This window comes from Sciurus vulgaris (assembly GCF_902686455.1).
Source record: "Sciurus vulgaris genome assembly, chromosome: 17".
Classification (NCBI taxonomy): domain Eukaryota; kingdom Metazoa; phylum Chordata; class Mammalia; order Rodentia; family Sciuridae; genus Sciurus; species Sciurus vulgaris.
Window position 1 is genome coordinate 55944651 of NC_136478.1, and position 24352 is coordinate 55969002.

The 24352-nt window shown below is 40.3% G+C and overlaps 2 protein-coding genes across 5 annotated transcripts in view; both read left to right on the forward strand.

The window, feature by feature from the left end:
* The window catches only part of LOC306647871 (insulin growth factor-like family member 3), a 465794-nt gene that overhangs the window by 75253 nt on the left and 366189 nt on the right, over nt 1-24352 (forward strand). The gene's annotated exons all lie outside the window — the stretch shown is intronic.
* Nucleotides 21492-22828, forward strand: LOC306648190 (ubiquitin-conjugating enzyme E2 Q2-like; the record flags this gene model as incomplete). The annotated part of the gene is made up of 1 exon (XM_079118052.1): nt 21492-22828. The coding sequence occupies one exon, from the start codon at nt 21492-21494 to the stop codon at nt 22509-22511; it is 1020 nt and encodes a 339-aa protein (XP_078974178.1). The 3' UTR covers nt 22512-22828.

Here is a 24352-nt window from a genome sequence, read left to right on the forward strand (position 1 = left end):
GGAGAAGGAAACCCTCATGGGCCAGCCCAGGAGGTTGCAGGCAGTTCCCTCCAATATTGTGAGAGGGTCCACTTTATGCTTGAACATAGAAGCCCTTGCAACTTATTTTTTAAAACTGACATGTTTCTTTTCTTCCTCTCTCTGCTTCTCCCTAATCTTTCCACCTCTCTAACCTCAAAGAAATGGGATTCTTTTCTTCCCCATTCTAGGCAGAGTTATCTGTCCATTACAATAATCAAGTAATTCAGACTTTGGGGATGGCACCAGAAGATCTCAGAAATGACTCTCTCCCCAATTAACAAGCCAATTACAACCCCAAAAGAGAACACGTGGAAAGTAGTCTTTGAATCACCTCTTTAAGTGTCCCCTGGTCCCGCTGATGGGCAGAATCACAGCCTCTGGGACAAGAGTTCCTTGTGTTTCTCCTTTACTAGCAATGCAATAAACCTTCTTTTTCCTTTTTCTCAAAACCATGTCCTCATTATTGATTTGGCATTGTGTCAAGGACCAAGCTTTCAGTAATAGTACTGGCAGCTGATTTCTACAGGGCCCAGTGATCCCAGGAGCCTCCCTCCAAATTTCCCCAAGTCCCAATTTTGGGGTGGGGCTGAGAAAGGCGGTATAAGGGGAACCTGCTGCATCCAGGCTGCCAGCAGCGCACCCTGGCCAGCTTGGAGACCCATTTCCGACCCAGTGACCTCCGGGCCAGTCCTCTGGCACCACCTGGTGGCCGCATTCATATCGTTTTCTCAAGTATCATTAGCAAAGCCGGCATGGGATGGGACCCAACAGCGGTGCACTGAGCAAAGTTCCAGGCTGGCTGCCATGACAGCAGGATCCCGATGGCATTGGTCCCGCTTTGGCCTGGGAGCAATTCATGAACTTGGTACCTGCAAATACCTAGGTGAGCAGACTTCCGGGCCACATGGGAGGGTGCTCTGAGCTAATTATGGTCTGGGTCGGGAGCTCCTCTCTCAAAATGTACCCACACTTGGATGCAAAATGAATAAATGTCACATCGCTCTTCCTCTTCCTGATTATTTGTCCTTTCTGCAGGGAAATGATCCAGTTTCTAGTCTCTCTGGAGGATTCAAGCAGGAGTTAAGACTTCAGTTGATCGTAGAGTTTGGTGCCCACAGCCACCACAGGGACAGATATGATGATTTAATGCCTCCAGTTCCAAATTTTCAATCTTTGGATTATTTCAGTTAACATTGGTGCATTAAAATAGGTTGGAAATAATCTAGAGTTTCTATATTACAGTGACATTGTATTATAATTATCAGAATTATATTTCTGTCATTACATAATTGCATTATATAATTAGCAAACTAGACTCCCTTACTATCCCTTTTCTTAGTGGTTATCCCTCTATATCCCTGAAGAATTGGTTCTGGTACCCTGGTACATACGAAAATCTGTGGGTGCTCCAGTTCTTTGAATAAAATGCTGTAGTATCTATATATGACTTACAAAATCTTCCCTCATATGTTAAGTCTAGGTTTCTTTTAATAACCAACACAATGTAAACATTAAATAAATAGCTGTTATGCTGTGAATAACAATAGTAATAATAATTAATTACTAATTAATAGTAATTTGAGAATTGTGACCAGAAAACATCTGTACCTGTTCAGTGCAGTTTCTTCCTGAATCTTTTCTATTGCTGTTGGTTGCATAAGGATGAAGAAATTGAGGATAAATACAAAGGAAAAATATGTAAGTGCCCACTGTGTGTCAAATATGTATTAAGAACAGGAACATGTGGCAAGAAGGGAAAACAAGATTCCTGCTCTTATAAGAGACCTTCTTACCTATTGAAGGCAGAAAATGGGGTACATAAACACACTGATAAGATTGTGACTTATATACCTCGATTATAGGGGTGTCCACTACAGGATTCCTGGACCACAGCAGTTCTGTCCCCTCTAGTGTCCCTTTGAGAACTCACCTGTTGCTGTGCCTGCTGCACAAAAGATGTGTTGACACATTCTATGATTCCCCCTTGAGAAAAAATATTTAAATTTATCATATAAAACTAGGAATTCACAGGACCTTATGAAGAATTAATGAATGAGTGAATTAATTAAGGGCAATTCCCCAGGTTAAAAAAGAAGTGGGGGACAGAGGATTGCATTTGTTTAATCCAGCAAAGAAACTGCAGTGTTCTCAGGGCAAATTACTCTCCTGTGCAAAATGGAATTTGTGGAAGTCTCCTTGAAAATGACTTTGGAAATACGGGTTGACAAGCAATTTTGTCATTTGTACAATGACTAACAAATCCAGGGACCTGTCCTGAGCACTACTGGCTGGTAAGAGACAACACTCCTTGCCTATCCACTGAAGTCCACGTTTCCTACCTGACGGGTCTGCAGTCAGCACCATGGACAGAGTCCCGTTTTTTCCTGTGCAGGTGACATCTCCTGGCCAGAGAACAGAGACAACTGAGAAGTCCCACACTCTGGGTCTAAGAATACATCCAGGGATGACAGATGATGGCGTGAATATGAAATTAGTGAGTTCTGCAGGGACCAGAAGGTGCCTGCAGAAACCATTAAACCCACAGTGTATCAGTTTCCTGCTGCTGCTGTGGAATCAACTATACCTACATTGTGTGACATGGAACAATTAATTTATGATTGCTGGAGACTGCAGGTCACATGGGTAGCTCCTCTTATCTGGGCCAGGATCAGTGGATCCTGGCAGGAGTCACCCACATACCATGCTCAGTTGGTTGGTGCAGAATGAGTGCTGACTCATCTACCAAAAACTGACTCCTGTTGTCACAGCAAGAGCTCTCGGAGGGAGACTTTGGCTCAGTACATATGGGGTCCTGAGTTTGTGAAAGTATGAAAGAATTGTAGCTCATGTCAGTTGAAGCACAGAGATGTATTTACAGAAGCAAGGAATACACATTCAAGGGAGAGAGCATGCCATCTCAAGAGGGAAGAGTGCATTTTTGGAGCTCCAGTTCTTCTTTTTTTTTTCCTACCAGCAATTGAGCCCAGGGGCACTAAACCGCTGAACCACATCCCCAGTCTTTGTATTTTGAGACAGAGTTTCACTAAGTTGTTTAGGACCTCAATAAGTTGCTGAGTCTGGCTTTGAACCTATGATCCTCCTGCCTTAGCCTCCTGAGCTAATAGGATTACAGGTGTGGACACTACACCCTGCTCCCACCTCCTTTTTTATAGAAAATTTAGTGAGAGTGGAGGAAGGTATGCAAGGAAGACTCAGTCTGGGGATTATGATGGTTCATGGTGGCCTGGCTGTCCTTAGATCCTGAGGCTGATAAGGCCTCCATTATTGGATCAGTGGATAACACTGGGAAGTTCTCTAAATTATAGGGAACTTAAAATGTCACAGCTCTCTTTATTTAATCTATTTGTAGGTGGGTTGATAGTGTACAAGGTAATTTTCATAATTGGGTGAATTTATGGTAACCTTAAGAATTACAGACTTCCCAGAAATTTGGGAGTGACAAACTTGGGAGAGAGATCAGCTTGGGGAGGTATGTGGAAACTGAATAAGTTAAATTTCCTTGACCTTCCTCTATGTCTCCTTTCTAACTATTTTTAATTCCATCTATCTGACCTCAATGTGAGTGGTTAGGGGGCTGTAAGGAGACTGTGTGGTCTTCAGAGATCAGATGTAATTCTTGCTAACCTGCCCCTAAGTGTCTCCAGGCTCCCTCTGTTTCTTTGCCCTTTGTCCCCCTTGGAATTCCTTCCCTTGTTCCTCAAGCTGTCTTCCCTGCTTCAGTGCTGCCCACATTTAGCCACATGAACCAATTTTAATTAGTAGGTAGTCAAGTTTCCCTCAGGCTAAGACCTAGCTAGGCAGGTGTGATCAAGTATGAGCTCTTGGTTCATTACACCTTTGCTTTTCTACCCCCTCCAAGCTCCTGGAGAATAAGAATGCATCACTTCAGATAGAGTTCAGGGATCCAGTCCTGATCCACATAGTCTGCCTCCCACAATCCAGAATCACTATCTCTGGAATTTGCAGACATGTCTCCACCAGACTTTGGGTGAATCCTCCCTCCCCAGCATCCCTGGGTACCGCAGAATTCTCCTTTCCCCTCTATACTTTCTAAAATATATAGATCGTATTTATGTTTCAGGCAAGAAAAGATTTGTTTCATTAAAAATATCACTCAAAAAATATCACTCAAGCTGGGCACAGTGGCACACACCTGTAATCCCAACAACTCAGGAGGTTGAGGCAGGACGATTGCAAATTCAAAGCCAACCTCAGCAAAAGTGAGGTGCTAAGTAACTCAATGAGATCCTGTCTCTAAATGAAATTTAAAAAAAATAATTCTGGTGATGTGGCTCTGTGGTTGAGTGACCCTTGGACCCATATCTCTTGCTTTACCCACAAAGTCCTCTCCCTCTCTTGAGATTGCCCCATTCTTCCTTGAAAATGTATTTATTTTCTAAAATAAACTTCTGGCTATGCCTTTGAAAAAAATAATCACCTGGCAGTGTCCAAGTAGTTATTTGTGTTATATATAAGAGTAAAACAGCCTGGTGTGTTGGTGCATGCCTGAAATCCCAGCAACTCTGGAGGCTGAGGCAGGATGGTCACAAGTTCAAGGCCTGCCTCAGCAATTCGGCAGGTACCTAAGCAATTTAGCAAGACCCTGTCTCAAAATAAAACACAAAAAGGGCTGTGGATGTCGCTCAGGGGAAAGCACACCTGGTTTCAATCCACAATGCCCCCACAAAAGAAAGGAACACAACTAAATTCTATTTTCTCCTTAGCTGATACAGCCACAAAGGTATGTGTTGTTATTGAACCCACTGGGGGCAGAAGCTGGTTATGATTACTGAGTTCAAGAGAGTCTTGTCACCTTTTCTTTCATCTTCAACATTCTTTAGTCATTTGAACATTTACTCTAATGTCATAAAGTTTTCCATGTTGACTCATCTCCCCCAGTAAGAAATCCCAGAATTCTGCATAAAATGCTGCACAGTAGCTAAGCTTATTGCTGAATCTTTGCCAATAGATCTTTGGGAGAAGGATGTTGGTGCTTGTCCTTGCACAGATCTGGTGAGAGTGGAGGTCACCAGATGAGGGCATGACATGGCTTCTTCAAGGATATGACATCTTACCAAGAGAAGGGTTATTTAGACACCCCAGCATCCACTGGGTTGGATCCTATACCGAGTCTGGTATTTAATGCAAATTCTCCTCTGGGATTCAAAAATAAGGTTAATGTGGCATTTTAGTTACCTCTTTATTGTGTGTGCTATTAGATTACATTTGTATATTTTAATAAAATAATGGTAATCCATTCCAGTGGTTATGGCTCACTTCTGGAACTTCAGCATGGAGGCAGAACACTTGGCCCTACCAGTGGGTTGGTCATCTCCCCAGTGCCTGCACTGAAGCTCCTTCTACTGATCTTAGCCTGAGATGTTTCTTTTGACTCAAGGGTTGTTGATGATGATGGTTTGTTTCTTTACTAAATATCAGGATTGAACCCAGGGGTGCTTGCCAATTGAGCCACATCCCCAGCTCTTTTGATTTTTTATTTTGAGGCAGGGTCTTCCTAAGTTGCTTACAGCCATGCTAAGTTGCTGACACTGGCTTTGAACTTGCTATCCTCATGCCTCAGCCTCACAAGTCACTGGAATTACAGGCATGTGCCATGGTGAACAGCTGGCTTCAGTTCTAGCAACTACTGTGGAGCATTTTATGCAGGAGAAATCTGACCTGTTGCTGAACCAGCTCGTAGCACCTCAGGCCCTAGTGCAGGAAGCATATAGCAGCCTGCAAGCTTGCAGTGCACAGGTGGAGCAGAGTTATCTGCCTAGTCCAATCACACTTAGGGGAGGATCAGCCTCTGGAACTGGAGAGGCCCTGATGTACCACCACCCACGCCTCCCGAAATGTCCTACATATCTGTTGTCCATCACCTGAGAAAGCCTACCTGGGGCCAGATGGAAATTACACCCTAATGCAAAAGGTGACAGATTCAGCGACTCTGCACACTTGGTGCAGAGAAGAAACCCAAGACAAGAGGAACCACCAAGGTTTTTCTGTGTGGATAAAGATATTTCACATAAATAATAATCAAATGAAAACTGGGGAATGTATTCAAGAGGACATAACAAATACAAATATACATGAAAAATAGAACCATGAAATATATGAAGAAAAATAGAGATAAGTGAAAGTAGGCATGTGTAGTTAATTGTTGAAGGATGCAAATCTACACTTTCTTTTTTTTAACTACATTTTTTTATTAAAAATCATAATTTACATAGGGCAATGTTGTTTGATTCATCCTGTTATTTTTCTTCCCTTCCCCCCCACCCCTCTGACCCCTCTTTTCCCTCTATACAGTCCATCCTTCCTCGATTCTTACCACCAACCTTATCCCTAACCCTAAACCTAACCCTAACCCTAATGCTAACCCCTCCAACTCCCCATTATATGTCCTCATCCGCTTATCAACGAGATCATTCGTCCTTTAGTTCTTTGAGATTGGCTTATCTCACTTAGCATGATATTCTCCAATTTCATCCATTTGCCTGCAAATGCCAAAATTTTATCATTCTTCATGGCAGAGTAATATTCCATTGTATATATATCCCACAGATTCTTTATCCATTCATCAACTGAAGGGCATCTAGGTTGGCTCCACAATCTGGCTATGGTGAATTGAGCAGCTATGAACATTGATGTGACTGTATCTCTGTAGTATGCTGATTTTAAGTACTTTGGATATAGGCCAAGGAGTGGGATAGCTGGGTCAAATGGTGGTTCCATTCCAACCTTTCTGAGGAATCTCCATACTGCTTTCCAGAGTGGCTGCACTAATTTGAAACCCCACCAGCAATGTATGAGTGTACCTTTTTCCCCACATCCTCTCCAACACCTATCGTTGCTTGTATTCTTGATAATCGCCATTCTAATTGGGGTGAGATTAAATCTTAGGGTAGTTCTGATTTTCATTTCTCTTATTACTAGAGATGTTGAACATTTTTTCATATATCTATTGATTGCTTGTACATCTTCTTCTGTGAAGTGTCTGTTCATTTCCTTAGCCCATTTGTTAATTGAATTATTTGTATTCTTGGTGTAGAGTTTTTTGAGTTCTTTATAGATTCTGGAAATTAGTGCTCTATCTGAAGTATGAGTGGCAAAGATATTCTCCCACTCTGTAGACTCTCTCTTCGCATTGCTGATGGTTTCCTTTGCTGAGAGAAAGCTATTTAGTTTGAATCTCTCCCAGTTGTTGATTCTTCCTTTTATTTCTTGTGCTATGGGAGTCCTGTTAAGGAAGTCTGACCCTTAGCCAACATGTTGAAGGTTTGGAACTAGTTTTTCTTCTATAATCTGCAGGGTCTTTGGTCTGATTCCTAGGTCCTTGATCCATTATGAGTTGAGTTTTGTGCAGGGTGAGAAATAGGGGTTTAATTTCATTCTGTTGCATATGCATTTCCAGTTTTCCCAGCACCATTTGTTGAGGAGGCTATCTTTTCTCCATTGCATATTTTTGGCACCTTTGTCTAGTATGAGAAAATTGTATTTATTTGGGTTTGTGTCCATGTCCTCTATTCTGTACCATTGATCTACCTGCCTATTTTGGTGCCAATACCATGCTGTTTTTGTTACTATTATTTTGTAATACAGTTGAAGATCTGGTATTGCTATACCCCCTGCTTCGCTCTTTCTAATGAGGATTGCTTTAGCTATTCTGGGTTTCTTATTCTTCCAGATGAATTTCATAATTACTTGCTCTATTTCTGTAAGTTACATCATTAGGATTTTAATTGGAATTGCATTGAATCTGTATAGCACTTTAGGTAGTATGGCCATTTTGACAATATTAATTCTGCCGATCCAAGAACATGGGAGATCTTTCCATCGTCTAAGTTTTTCTTTAATTTCTTTCTTTAGTGTTCTGTAGTTCCCATTGTAGAGGTCTTTCACCTCTTTTGTGAGATTGATTGCCAAGTATTTTATTTTTTTCGAGGCTATTGTGAATGGGGTAGTTTTCATAATTTCTCTTTCTGAAGATTCATCACTTATGTATAAAAATGCGTTGGATTTATGGGCATTGATCTTGTAACCTGCTACTTTACTGAATTCACTTATGAGTTCTAAGAGTTTTCTGGTGGAATTTCCAGGTTCCTCTGAATATATAATCATGTCATCAGCGAACAGGGATAGTTTGAGTTCCTCTTTTCCAATTCGTATCCCTTTAATTTCTTTGGTTTGTCTAATTGCTCTGGCTAGAGTCTCAAGAACAATGTTGAATAGAAGTGGTGAAAGAGGGCATTCCTGCCTTGTTCCAGTTTTTAGGAGGAATGCTTTCAGTTTTTCAACATTTAGAATGATATTGGCCATGGACTTAGGGTAGATGGCCTTTACAATGTTAAGGTATGTTCCCACAATCCCAATTTTTCCTAGTGTTTTGAACATGAAGGGATGCTGTATTTTATTGAATGCTTTTTCTGCCACTATTGAAATAATCGTGTGATTCTTAACTTTTAGTCTGTTGATATGGTGAATGACATTTATTGATTTCCTGATGTTGAACCAACCTTGTATTCCTGGGATAAAACCCACTTGATCTTGGTGCACTATCTTTTTAGTATATTCTTGTATGCGATTTGCTAAAGTTTTGTTGAGAATTTATGCATCGATGTTCATTAAGGATATTGATCTAAAATTTTCTTTCCTCGATGTGTCTCTGTCTGGTTTAGGTATCAGGGTGATATTGGCTTCATAGAATGAGTTTGGGAGGGTCCCCTCCATTTCTATTTTATGGAATACTTTGAGAAGTATTGGAGTGAGCTCTTCTTTAAAGGTTTTGTAGAACTCGGCTGAGAACCCATCTGGTCCTGGACTTTACTTTGTTGGTAGGTTTTTGATGCCTCTTCTATTTCATTGCTTGAAATTGATTTATTTAAGTTGTGTATGTCCTCCTCGTTCAGTTTTGATAATTCATATGTCTCTAGAAACTTGTTGATGTCTTCAAGCTCCTGAAATGTTTGTACACATTAAGACAGTTATGGTAGTAAATCTTGAATTTGTAAGGAGTACTTTACCAAATTAAAAAAAGAAAACAGTAAAATATGAAAAGGGAGTTTAAAACAGCAGGAGGAGCTGTCCACATCGTCAGTGCTGACAAGACCAATTTTTTTGATTATTTCTGCAACTGATGTGTTGCTGGCTCTGAATGTCCTCACCTTACAGTGGGATCATCATCAGTGCTGACAAGTTCAATTGCTTTGATTATGTCTGCAGCTGATGTGATGCTGGCTCCAAATGTCCTCAGTTTACAGTAGGATCATGTTGCTGAGCTGCCTGTGTGCAGTGGAGACTGGTCTGGTTTATCCAGATACACAATCCTTGATAAACTTTGTCACAGAAATTGATGATTCCCTCCTTGTGGAAAATTAAAAACCCAATTCTTAAGTGTCTGCTTGAAAGCAAAATCCAAAGTAGCATTCATCAGAAGCAAATTCACTAAGCTCTCCTTGGCATGCTACCCAGTCTCTTAGAGGATCTGAGTCATACCATGGTGGGAAAGTAGAGGATGATCAGACAGGGAAGGAGGTTCTCTGAGGCATTGCTGGTGGGAAAGCAGGGGTGGCTAGTCCATGGCTCCATGATGCAAAGAGCCCATGACTGAATAGCAGCGAGACTTTGCAGTCAACCCTGTGTCTGAATCCTATTTATTTCCCTTCTCAAAAGGTAACAGCAACAAAAAAAAAAAAGAATCAGGGTTCTCTTGGTGGGTGGACACATGGCACCCATCCCACCTCCTTAGGGCCTTCCCATCTGCAGGACCTGGAAGCCTCAGACCACCCTTCCTCACTGCTGGAGTTCTGGGTATATCTGAATCTATGGGGGACACAACTGTGGGGTTGGCAGGAGCTTCTGTGGCATATCATGCCAGGAAATAGCTCTGAGTTGCTGAAGGGCCATAGAAGCTGCAGAAGTGGCATGAGAATCCTGGATAACAGTTCACCAGATGGTTCTCCTTTCCTTCCTGAGGCCCTCCAGTCCCCACTCTGATATCCAGGCTCTTAATTCACTGTATTACATGGGGGACCCAAGCAGGGCAGGAGTCAGGCCTAATCATTAAGCTTTGATCAACAGAAGCCCCTTTGCAGAGAGCAGGATCCATCCCTGAAATTCTGATGATATGGTTGGAGCAGAGGACTGACAGCCTCCTCCTGCTCAGTCAGCAGAGGAAGTGTCTCTGTGCTCTGGGAAGCACCTGCCCCTCCTTCTACACACCTGGTGTTCTCCCCACATTTCTGCCAGTTCCTAGGAGGGGTTTCCTGAGGCCAGATGGAAATAACACCCCATGCCTGCCAGGACACAGGCTTATCTGTCTATTCCTGTGGAAAAGGGCAAGCACTGGGGAAACCTCTGAGAGCAGTGTCCACTGCACCCCTGGGTTTCACATTCCCGGAGCCCAGCTCTGCCAGCCCCTCCCAGGAGCCCTGGGAACTTCTGGCCTGGATCCTACCCAAGGGTGTCTGTGAGCAGGCCCCGCCTTCCCTTCATAAAGTGCCTGGGTTCGTGGTGTTTGAAGCCCCTGCACTAGCTCACAGGACCTGAGTTCCAGTCCAGCCTGTGTCACTTCCAGCAGTGGGAAGTGGACTGTGGTGGTCTTGACTGGATCTAGGGAGTGAAACGAGAGAATTATACAAATGGCCTTTAGAGGTCAGGATTTTCACTGAGTTTAGAAATCCAGAGTCTTCATTAACTGTGGGTAGAGGCAAAGTCCCAACACCCGAGGACCAGCGTCCACCAAGATGGCCCTTCTCCTTCTTCACAGAGATGGACTTTCCTGTAGAAGACATACCCTGAACCTAGACACCACACAGTGGACATAACAGGGTTGGGAACTTGGAGGGTCTGCTGATGGGACAGCATTGTTTCCAAAAGACTGACACCTTGATAAGAGGCAGGGACACAATTTGAACTCAGTGCTACCTGACCCCAATATGATAGCAGAGTCAGGGACTTTCAGTGTTTACAGAACATTGACTTGCCCTGCTGCTATTCCACTATCCCAGCCTTTGAGATCCCTATGCTCTGCCCTGACCTCCCTCCACTCTCCTTCCCCAGCTCCTGACTCAGCTGAGAGACCAGGATGCGGGCCAAAGAGAGTCTTCTGAGTTCTTCCCTCCTTGGGCACCCAATCGTTCCCTGAGTATGTGTTTCTCTACTACACCCTAGCTCGAGTCCAAGCCCTACATCACCCTTTATTTTGGTAGAAAACAAAACACCCCACCCCCAAAAAAAGTCTGGGAAATGGTCCCAAGAAATCAAGTGGAATCAAGATGTGAGAACTTAATCATTTATTTGAAATTGTAGTGAGACAGCTTCTGTATTCCCAAGTGGTTAAAAACATGCTGTGATTGACTAGAAAAACAAAATTTACATTGGCCTGTGGGATACATAAAACCACAAAGATTCATGAAAAATATAGTGGTCACTTTATCTGATATGAGTATGGAAAAGTTAGTCAGAAGGGAGGAAGGACATTTCATCTTACTTATGGGAATTATGACTCAAAAAGACATAACAATCATAAATACTTATGCTCAAACAATAGAGCATCTATGCATATCAAACAAACACTTCTCAATTTCAAGAAGCAAATAGACCATGACACAATAATACTGGGTGACTTCAACACAGTTCTCTCACTGCTGGATAGATCTTTCAAACAAAAACTGTACAAAGAAACTACAGAAATAAATAATGCAATCAATAATTTAGACTTAGACATATATAGACTATTTCATTCTTCAAAAAGTGAATACACTTTCTTCTCTGCAGCACACAGATATTTCTCTAAAACAGACCATAACTTATGCTACAAAGCAACTCTCTGCAAATAAAAAAAAAATAGAGATAATAACCTGCATTCTATCAGATTATAGTGGAATGAAGTTAGATATCAATAATAAATTAAGAGGGGTTTCCAGATGGCAGACTAGAGGTTGACCGCATTTCAAATCACTCCAGGACTCAAGATTCAAGAAGAGGAGGTATTGAGAGACTCGAGACCAACTCAGAGCTACTAGGTGAGTCTCTCCCATTGGGTGAGGCTCCCCGATGGGGCAGTAGTCCCAGAATGCAGGGAACTTTGTGAAGTAGAAGTGCCCAGTAAGACTCCCCTGCTGGACCGGTGAACCCAGACAACCAGGTACATTGTACAGCAGGGCCACTCAGTGAGAGACTTAGGAGCAGAGCAAGGGTCCCAGGAACACAGGCAGCTTTTCAGAGGAGGGGACACCCAGCGAGATGCTTTGGTACAGGGTGAGGCTCCCTGGCCCAAGAGGAAGGTACAGACCCCTAGGAATGTCACAGAGGAGGGCTTCCTAGCCCAGGCAGTACTTCTGGACTGAAGGGAACTTCTCAGATGAGAGCTGCCCAGCAACACTTGTCCACCGGGTGAGTCCTGCCGGGCAAGACTTTCCCACCAGGGCATTAGAACCAGAGATTCAGGCCCAGACCATCCATGCTCCAGCCCACAGTCTAGTTCCCCTTTGGCTGACCATTGGTCAACAAGTGGAGGAATCTCTGCTCACTATCAGGGAATATATCCCACCTGAAGGTCACCACCCAGAGAAGGGTGTGTTTCTTGTGGAACACTGCATTATCATGTTCTTCTGAAACTTCAGGCTACTAAAGGCTAGGAGGTGACATATTGGAAATCTACAGGAACACTATAATAGAGGAAATCTGCAATATCTCAGACTTTCACTATTAGAGGGATAGATACCTGACCAATATGAGAAAACAAGGGAAGAAAATATCTCAAACAAACCTAGATACTACATAAATAAAATCCAATGACAGCATGGCAGAAGAAATGTCAGAAAAGGAGTTCAGAATGTACATAACTAAAATGAACAAGGAAGCAAATGAGGAGATGAAAGAGCAAATGCAGGCATTGAATGATCATACCAAGAGTTGAAAGAGCAAATACAAGAAGCAAAAGATCATTTCAATAAAGAGTTAAAGACACTGAAAAAAAAAAACAAAAAACAGAAATCCTTGAAATGAAGGAAACAATAAACCAAAGTAAAAACTCCATAGAAAGCATAACCAATAGGATAGAACACCTGGAAGACAGAACCTCAGACATTGAGGACAAAATATTTAATATTGAAAACAAAGTTGACCACACAGAGAAGATGGTAAGAAAGCATGAACAGATTCTACAAGAACTATGGGATATTATGAAAAGTTCAAATTTAAGAATTATTGGAATTGAGGAAGGCACAGAGAAACAAAGGAATGAACAATCTATTCAATGAAATAATATCAGAAAATTTTCCAAATCTGAAGAATGAAACGGAAAATCAAGTACAAAAGGCTTATAGGACGCCAAATATACAAAATTACAACACACCCACACCAAGGCACATTATAATGAAAATACCTAACGTACAAAATAAAGACAGAATTTTAAAGGCTGAAAGAGAAAGGAATCAAATTACATTCAGGGGAAAACCAATACGAATATCAGCAGATTTTTCAACCCAGACCCTAAAAGCTAGAAGAACCTGGAACAACATTTTTCAAGTTCTGAAAGAAAACAGATGCCAATGAAGAATCTTATACCCAGCAAAACTTACCTTCAGATTAGACAAAGAAATAAAATCCTTCCATGATAAACAAAAGCTAAAAGAATTTACGAAAAGAAAGCCAGCACTACAGAACATTCTCAGCAAAATATTTCATGAGGAAGAGATGAAAAACAATGATGCAAGTCAGCAAAGGGAGGAACTACCCTAAAAAATAACCAAATAAAGGAAAAACCAAGTCATGTAAAAAAAAAAAAAAATGAGCCAAATGACCGGGAATACAAATCATATCTCAATAACAACCCTGAATGTTAATGACCTGAACTCATCAATCAAAATACATAGACTGACAGATTGGATTAAAAAGAAAGATCCAACAATATGCTGCCTGCAAGAGACTCATCTCATAGAAAGACATACCATAGACTAAGGGTGAAAGGATGGGAAAAAACATACCATGCACATGGATCCAGCAAAGAAGCCAGAGTATCCATCCTCATATCAGATAATGTGGACTTCAAGCCAAAGTTACTCAGAAGGGATAAAGAAGGACATTTCATACTGCTTAAGGAAAGTACAAATCAGCAAGACATAACAATCATAAATATCTATGCCCCAAATATTGGCTTATCTATGTACATCAAACAAATTCTTCTCAATTCCAGGAATCGAATAGATCACAACACAATAAGAGTAGGTGATTTTAACACACCTCTCTCCCCACTGGACAAATCTTCCAATCAAAAATTGAACAAAGAAACCCTAGATCTCAATAACACAATCAATAATTTAGACTTATTGGACATTAATAGAATATACCATCCAACAAAGAGTATTAAACTTTCTTCTGAGAAGCACATGGAACCTTCTCTAAAATAGACCATATATTATGCCACAAAACTACTGTTAGCAAACACAAGAATATACAGATATCAGATCATAATGGATTGAAATTAGAAATAAATGACAGAATAAAAAACAGAAACTACTCCAACACCTGGAGACTAAATAATATGCTATCGAATGACGAATGGATAACAGAAAACATCAGGGAGGAAATAAAAAAAATTTTAGAGGTAAACGAGAACAATGATACATCATATCAAAATCTCTGGGACACTATGAAAGCAATTCTTAGAGAAAACTTTATTTCATGAAGTGCATTCAATAAAAGAAGAAAATATCGGGGCTGGGGAGATATATCAGCTGGTAGAGTGTTTGTTTCGTAAGCACAAGGACCTGAGTTCGATCCCCAGTATTGGAAGAAGAAAGAAGAAGAAGAAGAAGAAGAAGAAGAAGAAGAAGAAGAAGAAGAAGAAAATGTCAACAAATAAACAATCTAACACTATAGCTCATAGCCCTAGAAAAAGAAGAATATAGCAACACTGAAGTAGTAGAAGACAGGAAATAGTTAAAATCAGAGCTGAAATCAATGAAACTGAAACAAAGGAGCAATCAAAAAAATTGACAAAAAAAGATGGTTCTTTGAAAAAATAAACAAAATTGACAAACCCTTAGCCACATTAACAAAGAGAAGGAGAGAGAAAACTCAAATAACTAAAATTCAGAACGAACAAGGAAATATCATGATAGACAGGATTGAAATACAAAACATAATTAGAAGCTATTTTGAAAATCTACACTCCAACAAAACAGAAAATCTCAAAGACATCAACAGGTTTCTAGAGACATATGAATTACCTAAACTGAGTGAGGAGGACATACACAATTTAAATAGATCAATTTCAAGTAATGAAATAGAAGAGGTCATCAAAAACCTACCAACAAAGAAAAGTCTGGGACCAGATGAGTTCTCAGCCAAGTTCTTCAAAACCTTTAAAGAAGAGCTCATTCTAATACTCCTCAAAGTATTCCATGAAATAGAAGAGCAGGGAACCCTCCTAAACTCATTCTACGAAGCCAATATCACCCTGTTACCTAAACCAGACAGAGACACATCGAGGAAAGAAAATTCCAGACCAATATCGTTAATGAGCATTGTCGCAAAAATTCTCAACAAAATTCTAGCAAATCGCATACAAAAATATAATAAAAAGAGTGCACCACGATCTAGTGGGTTTTATCCCAAGGATGCAAGGCTGGTTCAACATCTGGAAATCAATAAATGTAATTCACCATATGAACAGACTTAAAGTCAAGAATCACATGATTATTTTGATAGATGCAGAAATAGCATTTGATAATATACAGCACTCCTTCATTCTCAAAACACTGAAAAAAAATAGGGATATTGGTACCATTCTTTAACATTGTAAAGGCAATCTATGCTAAGCCCATTTTCAATATCATTCTACATGGTGAAAAACTAAAAGCATTCCCCCTAAACACTGCAACAAGGCAGGGATGCCCTCTCTCACCATTTCTATTCAACAATATCTTTGAAACTCTAGCCAAAGCAATTAGACAGACCAAAGAAATTAAAGTGATATGAACAGTGAAAGAAGAACTCAAACTATCACTATTTGCCAATGACATGATTATATAAGTAGAAGATCCAAAAAATTCCACCAGAGAACTTCTATAACTCATAAATTAATTCAAAATATAACAGGATATAAAATCAACATCAATAAATCAAACACATTGCTATACATCAGGGATGAATTTACTGAAAGAGATATTAGGAAAATTACCCCATTCACAATAGCTTCAAAAGAATAAAATAATTGGTAATCAACATAACAAAAGAGTTGAAAGACCTCTACAATGAAAACTACAGAACACTAAAGAAACAAATTGAAGATGACCTTAGAAGATGGAAAGACCTCCCATGCTCCTGAATAGGCAGAATTAATATTGTCAAAACAGTCATACTACCAAAAGTACTATGCTGATTTAATGTAATTAGTATTAAAATTCCAAAAACATTATTCATATAAATAGAAAAGGCAGTCATGAAATTTACTTAGAAAAATAAGAGACCCAGACTAGTTAAAGCAATCCTTAGCAAGAAAAGTGAAGCAGGAGGCATCACAATACCAGACCTTCAATATACTACAGAGATACAATAACAAAACGGTGTGTTATTGGTGCCAAAGCAGACATGGAACAGAATAGAAAACACAGAGACAAACCCACATAATTACAGTTATCTCATATTAGATAAAGGCACCAAAAACATACATAGGAGAAAGGATAGCCTATTCAACACATGGTACTGGGAGAACTGAAAATTCATGTGTAACAAAATGAAACTAAACTCTTATGCCTCACCCTGCACAAAACTCAACTCTAAGTGGATCAAAAGCAGTCACTAGAACAGAGACCCTGCACATGAAAGAAGAAAAAGTAGAAAAGTGGGTCCAAATTTTCACCATGTCAGCTTAGGATCTGATTTCCTTAACAAGACCCCTAAGGCACAAGAAATTAAAATCAAGAATCAATAAATGGGATAGGTTCAAACTAAAAGGTTCTTCACAGCAAAAGAAACAATCAAGAACATAAGAGAGAGCCTACAGAATGGGAGAAAATCTTTACTACATGCACCTTAGATAAAGCATTAATCTCTAGGGTATATAAAGAACTCAAAAACTTAACACAAACGAATACCCCAATAAATAATAACTGAACAAGCATTTCACAGAAGAAATACAATTGATCAGTAAATATATGAAAAATGTTCAACATCTCCTTGAAAATATAGAAAAATATAGAAAATATAGAAAAGCAAGTCAAAACTACTCTAAGATTTCATCTCACTTCATTCAAAATGGTAATTTTCAAGTATACAATAACAATAAATGTTGGGGAAAGGGTACACTCATACATTGCTGGTGCTGGTGGGACAGCAGATTAGTGCAACTATTATGGAAAGCAGTATGGAGATTCCTCAGAAAACTTGGAATGGAATCATCATTTGACCCAGCTATCCAACTCCTTAGTTTATACCCAAAGGACATAAAATCAGCATTCTACAGTGACGCAGCCACGTCAATGTTTATAGCAGCTCAATTCACCATAGCTAAACTATGGAACCAACCTAGGTGCCCTTCAATAGAAGAACGGATAAAGAAAATAGGGTATGTATACACAATGGAATATTACTCAGTCTTATAGAAGAATGAAATGATGACATTCACCCATAAATAGGTACACTGGAGAATATTATACAAAGCATAATAAGTCAATCCCCAAACACCAAAGGTCAAATATTTTCTCTGATATGCAGATACTAATTCACAATAAGATGGTGGGGTACTAAGGAAGAATAGAGGTATTTTGGATTAGTCAGAGGGGAATGCAGGGAGGGGGTATGGGAGTAGGAAGGATAATAGAATGAATTCAATATTATGAACCTATGTGTATATGTGACTGCATGACTGGTGTGATCCTACATCATGAGCAACCAGAAGAATGAGAAGTTACCCTCAATTCATGTATCATGTGTCAAAGTGCATTCTACTGCCAGGTATAACTAATTAGAACACATTTTAAAAATACAGTAATCACAACTGAACTTTGTAATCTACTTTCTTTCCAACTAAAAAAATCTGCATCATTGAAGCCCTGCTGGATGGCCTTATCCCGATAGGCATGTCCTCATCTGTGGCCTGGAAACTCTGCTTCTCCCTGAGCTGCAGGACCAAGACCAGAAGAGCAGGTGGATAAATGGTGCTGCCAGGACAAGTGGCATGCCAGTCATCTCCCTGCAGGGAAGGTGGCAATGACCATGCTGAGTCTTGCTTTCCACACACACATCTGACCACATCTGTTCCCAGATGGGACCTGACTGCAGTGCCCAGGATGCCCAGAATGAACTCTGAGTCTTCTGATCTCCATTAAGCCCAGCTCTGCCACCCCTCCTGCCTCTTCTCCCTGGCCTGCCTTCTGCTCTCAGGAACACAGATTTATTAAACAGTCAGAGCTTAGCTCAGATGGCCCCTGCCCAACTCAACAGCTCTCACACCCAGGTAACTCAGGGTCCCCTGGGGTTCCCCACCCTGTGCTTCCACAACCAGCCCTGACCTCAGTCATCACAGCATGAGACTGGGTTCATGTCCCCCACTGTTGGGATAGGGCCTGCTGCTGGCTCACCTCAGTGTCCTTAGTATCCCTATCAGAATTCTGGGCTCCGAGGTACTCCTTGGTGAATATTTATTAACAGACCTTTAAATGAGTGATTGGTTATTCCTACAGACAATGGATCAGACAGTGGTCCTGGTTTCTCTCTTTCCAAGGAAGGAATCTGAGACTCAGAGAAGCAAAGTAATGTCCCCAGCACCTCCAGCAATCACCTGGCAGGGCCTGCTCTATCCTAAGCCTAAGTCCACAAATAGGCTCTCAACCAGCTCCACAAAGCACAGCTGGGCAACTGGGCACCTCTATTTGCTCTATGGAGAGGTCACCTGCAGTGCAGAGTTGTTGCTGTCCAGCGGGACATAAAGACACGTACACCTCAGATTGTCGTGAAGGAGCTTTTTTTTTTTTTTATTTGGATAACACCCTCTATATATAAGCAGTCTCATGCATAAGCAATTTCAATCAGATATGTCCACCCAATCCCATTAAAGGTCAAGCAATCACAAGCTCAAGCATACATGTAGCCAACTGTAATAGCTTCCTGGTTTTCTCCAGGAATACCAGGCACGCACTTTGACTCCCTGCCAGCCCACATCTCACCCTGTTCATTTATAAAATGACTGTGCCTGTCTTAGGTTGTCCATGACAGAGCAACATCCTTACCCATCATTGGAAAATGAGGCTTATATCTTCATTCCCTGTCTTAGGTTGGTATGAGCTCTTCATGAATCTTACCCTTCTCTGACTACTGGTCTAGCATAGTCAAACTTGGGGGGAGGTTCCCAAATAACCTGCTAAGTCGTAGGAGCCATTTGGGAAGGGTGCCAAGTCAGGAGAAAAGGGTACAGTAGGTAACCCTAATGTGGAATTAGTGGTAAGAATAGGAGGATATAGATTGGAAGAGTTAGTAAGGGGCAAAGGGCAAGGCCACACCTTTACTATCCTCCATAGGTAACGCACGGCTCCTCCACTAACATGGTGAGGGATCATCAACAGCAGCAGTTGGAGGAACTTCCACATCTTCTTGTTGTTCTTGGTTTTCTATTGAGGAAGCCTTGACCAATCTTTCAGGCACCCAAATTGGCAATTGTGCGTCCTGCAGGAAAACACAAACAGATCCTCAGGTCCAGATTAATACCAGATCTGGGCCTTTCCATTGTCTCAATAGAATGTCCTTCCAGAGCACTTGAGGTAGATGTTTTTTATTAGGCTCTGAATGATGGTCAGCAGCTGATCGACCCTCAGAACTGAGATTTAAAAATTTTAAAATAAACAAGGCAACATATAATTTGCCTTTTGGGAATCTGTATGATGCCCCTATTCCCCCTTTTTGTTTATAAAGCATGTTTTTAAGTGTTAAATGGGCATGCTCAACAATGCTCTGTCCAGTAGGATTATAGGGAATTCCTGTGACATGTTGAATACCAAAGGTGGAATAAAATTGTTTAAAGGCCTGGGACGTATATCCAGGACCATTATCTGTTTTAATTTGTTTGGGGACCCCTAGGATGGAGGAAGAATGTAAATAGTGTGCTATTTCATCTTTGGTTTTTTTCTCCAGCATGAGCAGAGGCCATAATAAATCCTGAAAAGGTATCTATTAACACATGGATGAATTGTAGTTTTCCAAATTCTGAATAATGAGTTACATCCATTTGCCAAATATGATTGGGCTGAAGCCCTTTTGGATTTACTCCTAATGAAGGGTTAGGAATAAGCATAGCACATTTAGCACAATACTTGACTATGTCCCGAGCTGTTGTCTTAGTAATCTGATAGCGTAGAGTAGAAGCATTTATGTGAAATTTGGAATGAAAATTTTTTGCATTTTCAAGTGCATCAAAGACATGTGGGTTTCTGGTGGCCATGTCTGTTAAATCATTGTGTAAACTTAGAGGACCTGGAAGGCCAGTATGAGCCCAAACATGCCCAATAAAAAAAGGACTTTTTCTATCCCAAATAAGTTTTTGTAAAGATTGTAAATACTTAGTGATGGTGGAAGAGACAGAGAGCAGACCAGTTAATTCTAAATTTTGAATAGCATTAACAATGTATTTGCTATCAGAGAATAGATTAAAGGGCTCATGGTGGGTTCTGAATACTTCTATAGCTACTAATAGTTCTGTTTGTTGTGCAGATAGAGTATTAAACAGCAATGTTTCTGTAACATTATTTACAGTAATAGCACCCATACCATTTTTTGATCCATCAGTAAATATAAGGGTAGCTCCTATAATAGGTTCTTTTCGGGTGACTTTAGGGAAAATTATAGGATGCTGACTCCAAAATTGTAGAAGAGGATCAGATGGCAAATGATTGTCAAACACAGCAGAAGTACTAGTAAAGACTATAGCCCGTGAATTTGAATTATTAATAAGATATTGTATCTGATCAGTAGTATATGGAGTAGTGATGGTTGAGGGATGTGATCCAAAGGTGGAAAGGGATACTATTAATGCCTTAATGATTAATTCTGCCACAGATTCAGTAAACAAGGATAAGACCTTGTTAGGGGCATAATTCATGTGAATCCATAGAATAGGACCCTTTTGCCAAAACACTCCTGTGGGTAACTTATTTGTGGCCAAGACAATGAATGATAAAGGCTTATCTAGGTCAATACGCTCAGGATGAACCTTTTTCATAGCTGTTTCAACAAGCTTGAGAGCTGTTCGAGCCTTAGGGGTAAGCACACGCTTAGAAAGGGGATCAGAGATTTTTCCAGCCGAGCTCTGACGTGGGTCGCGGCAGCGGGGAGAAGCGGAGCCGCAAGAGCACAGCCCGGCCAACCCAGCGGGGCGGTCGAGGCCCTGACGGCGGCTCCGGGCCCAGCTCCCCTTCCGCACCCCTCCCACCGGAGATGAGGGGAAGATGTTAGTGTCAGGGCTCAAAACCGAGCTGAAGTTCCTGGCGTCCATCTTCGACAAGAACCATGAGCGATTCCGCATCGTCAGCTGGAAGCTGGACGAACTGCACTGCCAGTTCCTGGTACCGCCGTGGGGTAGCCCGCACTCATCGCAGCCGCCGCTCACACTCCACTGCAACATCATGGAATCTTACCCATCTTCTTCACCAATATGGTTTGTGGACTCCGATGACCCAACTCTGACATCGGTTCTGGAACGTCTAGAAGATACTAAGAACAACAATTCGAATGGAATAACAGAAGAAGTGACTTCAGAAGAGGAGGAGGAAGAAGAGATGGCTGAAGATATAGAAGACTTGGATCATTATGAGATGAAGGAAGAAGAGCCTATTAGTGGGAAAAAGTCAGAGGATGAAGGAATTGAAAAAGAAAATTTGGCAATATTAGAGAAAATTAGGAAGACTCAAAGGCAAGACCATTTAAATGGTGCGGTGTCTGGGTCAGTGCAAGCTTCAGATAGACTTATGAAAGAGCTCAGGGACATATACAGATCACAGAGTTATAAAACAGGGATTTATTCAGTGGAACTCATAAATGACAGTTTATATGATTGGCATGTTAAACTGCAGAAGGTTGACCCTGATAGTCCGTTGCACAGTGATCTTCAGATCTTAAAAGAAAAAGAAGGCATAGAATACATTTTGCTTAACTTCTCTTTTAAGGATAACTTTCCCTTTGATCCTCCATTTGTTCGAGTGGTATTACCTGTTCTCTCAGGAGGGTATGTGTTGGGTGGAGGAGCATTATGTATGGAACTTCTCACAAAACAGGGCTGGAGCAGTGCCTGTTCAATAGAATCGGTCATCATGCAAATAAATGCCACCTTAGTCAAAGGCAAGGCCAGAGTGCAGTTTGGAGCAAATAAGAATCAATATAATCTAGCAAGAGCCCAACAGTCCTATAATTCCATTGTACAGATACATGAGAAAAATGGCTGGTACACTCCTCCAAAAGAAGATGGCTAAAATATGTTGACTCTCATATGTTTGGACCAATGTTGCTTTAAAGAAAATCTTCCCAACATGCAGATACAAGCTTTGAGTGCCCCTATAACAGCAGTACCGAAGATGTTAGCTAATAGATATTTTAGTGGATAATCTGTCAACTGACATCCAGTATAAGTTACAGCCATTTCATTTTGCTCACTTTAGTTATCTTGGATTGAGCAGTGGGGCCTTTACTGTATTTTCCTGATAAATACACTTACTGGCCACTCCTTATCTCTTTTTCTTGAAAAGTGAAATCTTTTAAGCAGGCAAGTCAACATCAGGTTACTGCAGTTGCGACTTGGCAGTGACTTTCCTATGTTAAGTCCATGGGTTACAAGGATTTACAAAATACTGTTCCATTTAGAGCCAATAAAAGTTTAATCAATGTTCAATATTGGTTTAGAAAATTTTAAGTCTTCTAAACCACAGCCTTTTTAAGGCCTAAAACAATTTTATGATGTTGCCAACGTAATGACAGGAAATTTACTCATTAAATTGTTAAACATTTTTTATGGCTATATGAAGATATGAACTGTTTCCTGAAGGTATGCTCTTACTTGAATTGTACTTTTTAGGCAAAGCAAAGTAAGGCAGTGCCACTTAAGGCTTGTGAGTAGTAATTTCCACTGGGGCAGCAGAGTCTTGCTGGGCTGAATCTGCTTCTTGTTGGTTCAATATTTCTTACGAAGAAGAGCCACAATATAGAGCTTGAAGTTATTTAAAATACTAAGTCATTTTACCTTTCCATTTTATTAACGGGATGTTGCAATTATTTGTAAACTAATAAACTTATAAAGTGATTGGCATGAAGACAGACTTCCTTGAGCAAAAAGCTATATAGTTAAGTACAAAAAGATACCTGATTTGGAGATTCTTAAAATTTTTGTTGTCATGAAAATGGCTTTTACAACCAAAAGACTAATAGGATCTCTTAATTCTTTTGTAAAACCTGAATCAAATCAATGTACTCTCCATTTTATTGCCTTACATGAATCAGTCCTGTTCGGTTGGTGAGAGTTTTTTTTTTAATAAACCCAAGTTTGATTTAAAAATAAATTCTAGTTATTAAGCACTTTTTAAAAGAAACCCAGAAGCACATTTTTTTCTGCACAAACCAGTTTCAAAGTTCAAATGCATTTCTTATGCATTTGCTTTAAGATTTGGTTTTTAACTCTGTAAACCCTATTCAAGAGATTTGGCACTTATGCATTATTGTGTTTCTTTTGATTTTAATTTGGTTAGGATAGTAGATAAAGATTTTCTTTATCTTGCTCACTTGGTTACATTTATATAAAGCTCTGATTGCCAGTTGCTCAGATAACAAGTGACAAGGCAGAATTCTTAAAGGCATTAAAGTTCCTTAAGCCTAAGGCTAAATCTTGAATACATTATTGAATTCTTTAATATCCTGATAGCTAGCAGATTGACAGCTGCACATTTGGCATGCTTTGTTTTTTTGGATTTTATTTTTCATTGCAGATTTATTTGGCAATGTACAGTAAATTTTGTAAACTTGCATCAAGTTTATGAATAAAGAACCATTTAAAAATTAAAAAAAAAAGAAAAGAAAAGAAAGGGGATCAGAATCACCTTTAAGAGTGTCAAACAGGGGGCCCAAACTTGAGGTGGGTAAGTGAAGGTAAGGTCTAATCCAGTTAATGTCACCTAATAGCTTTTGAGAGTCATTCAAAGTCTTAAGTTGGTCTACTCAAATATTAATTTTTGTGGGTTTAACCATAGTTGCATTTATGATAGATCCCAAGAAGTTTTTGGTGTCTGTCATTTGTGCCTTATCAAAGGCAATATGTAAGCCCCAC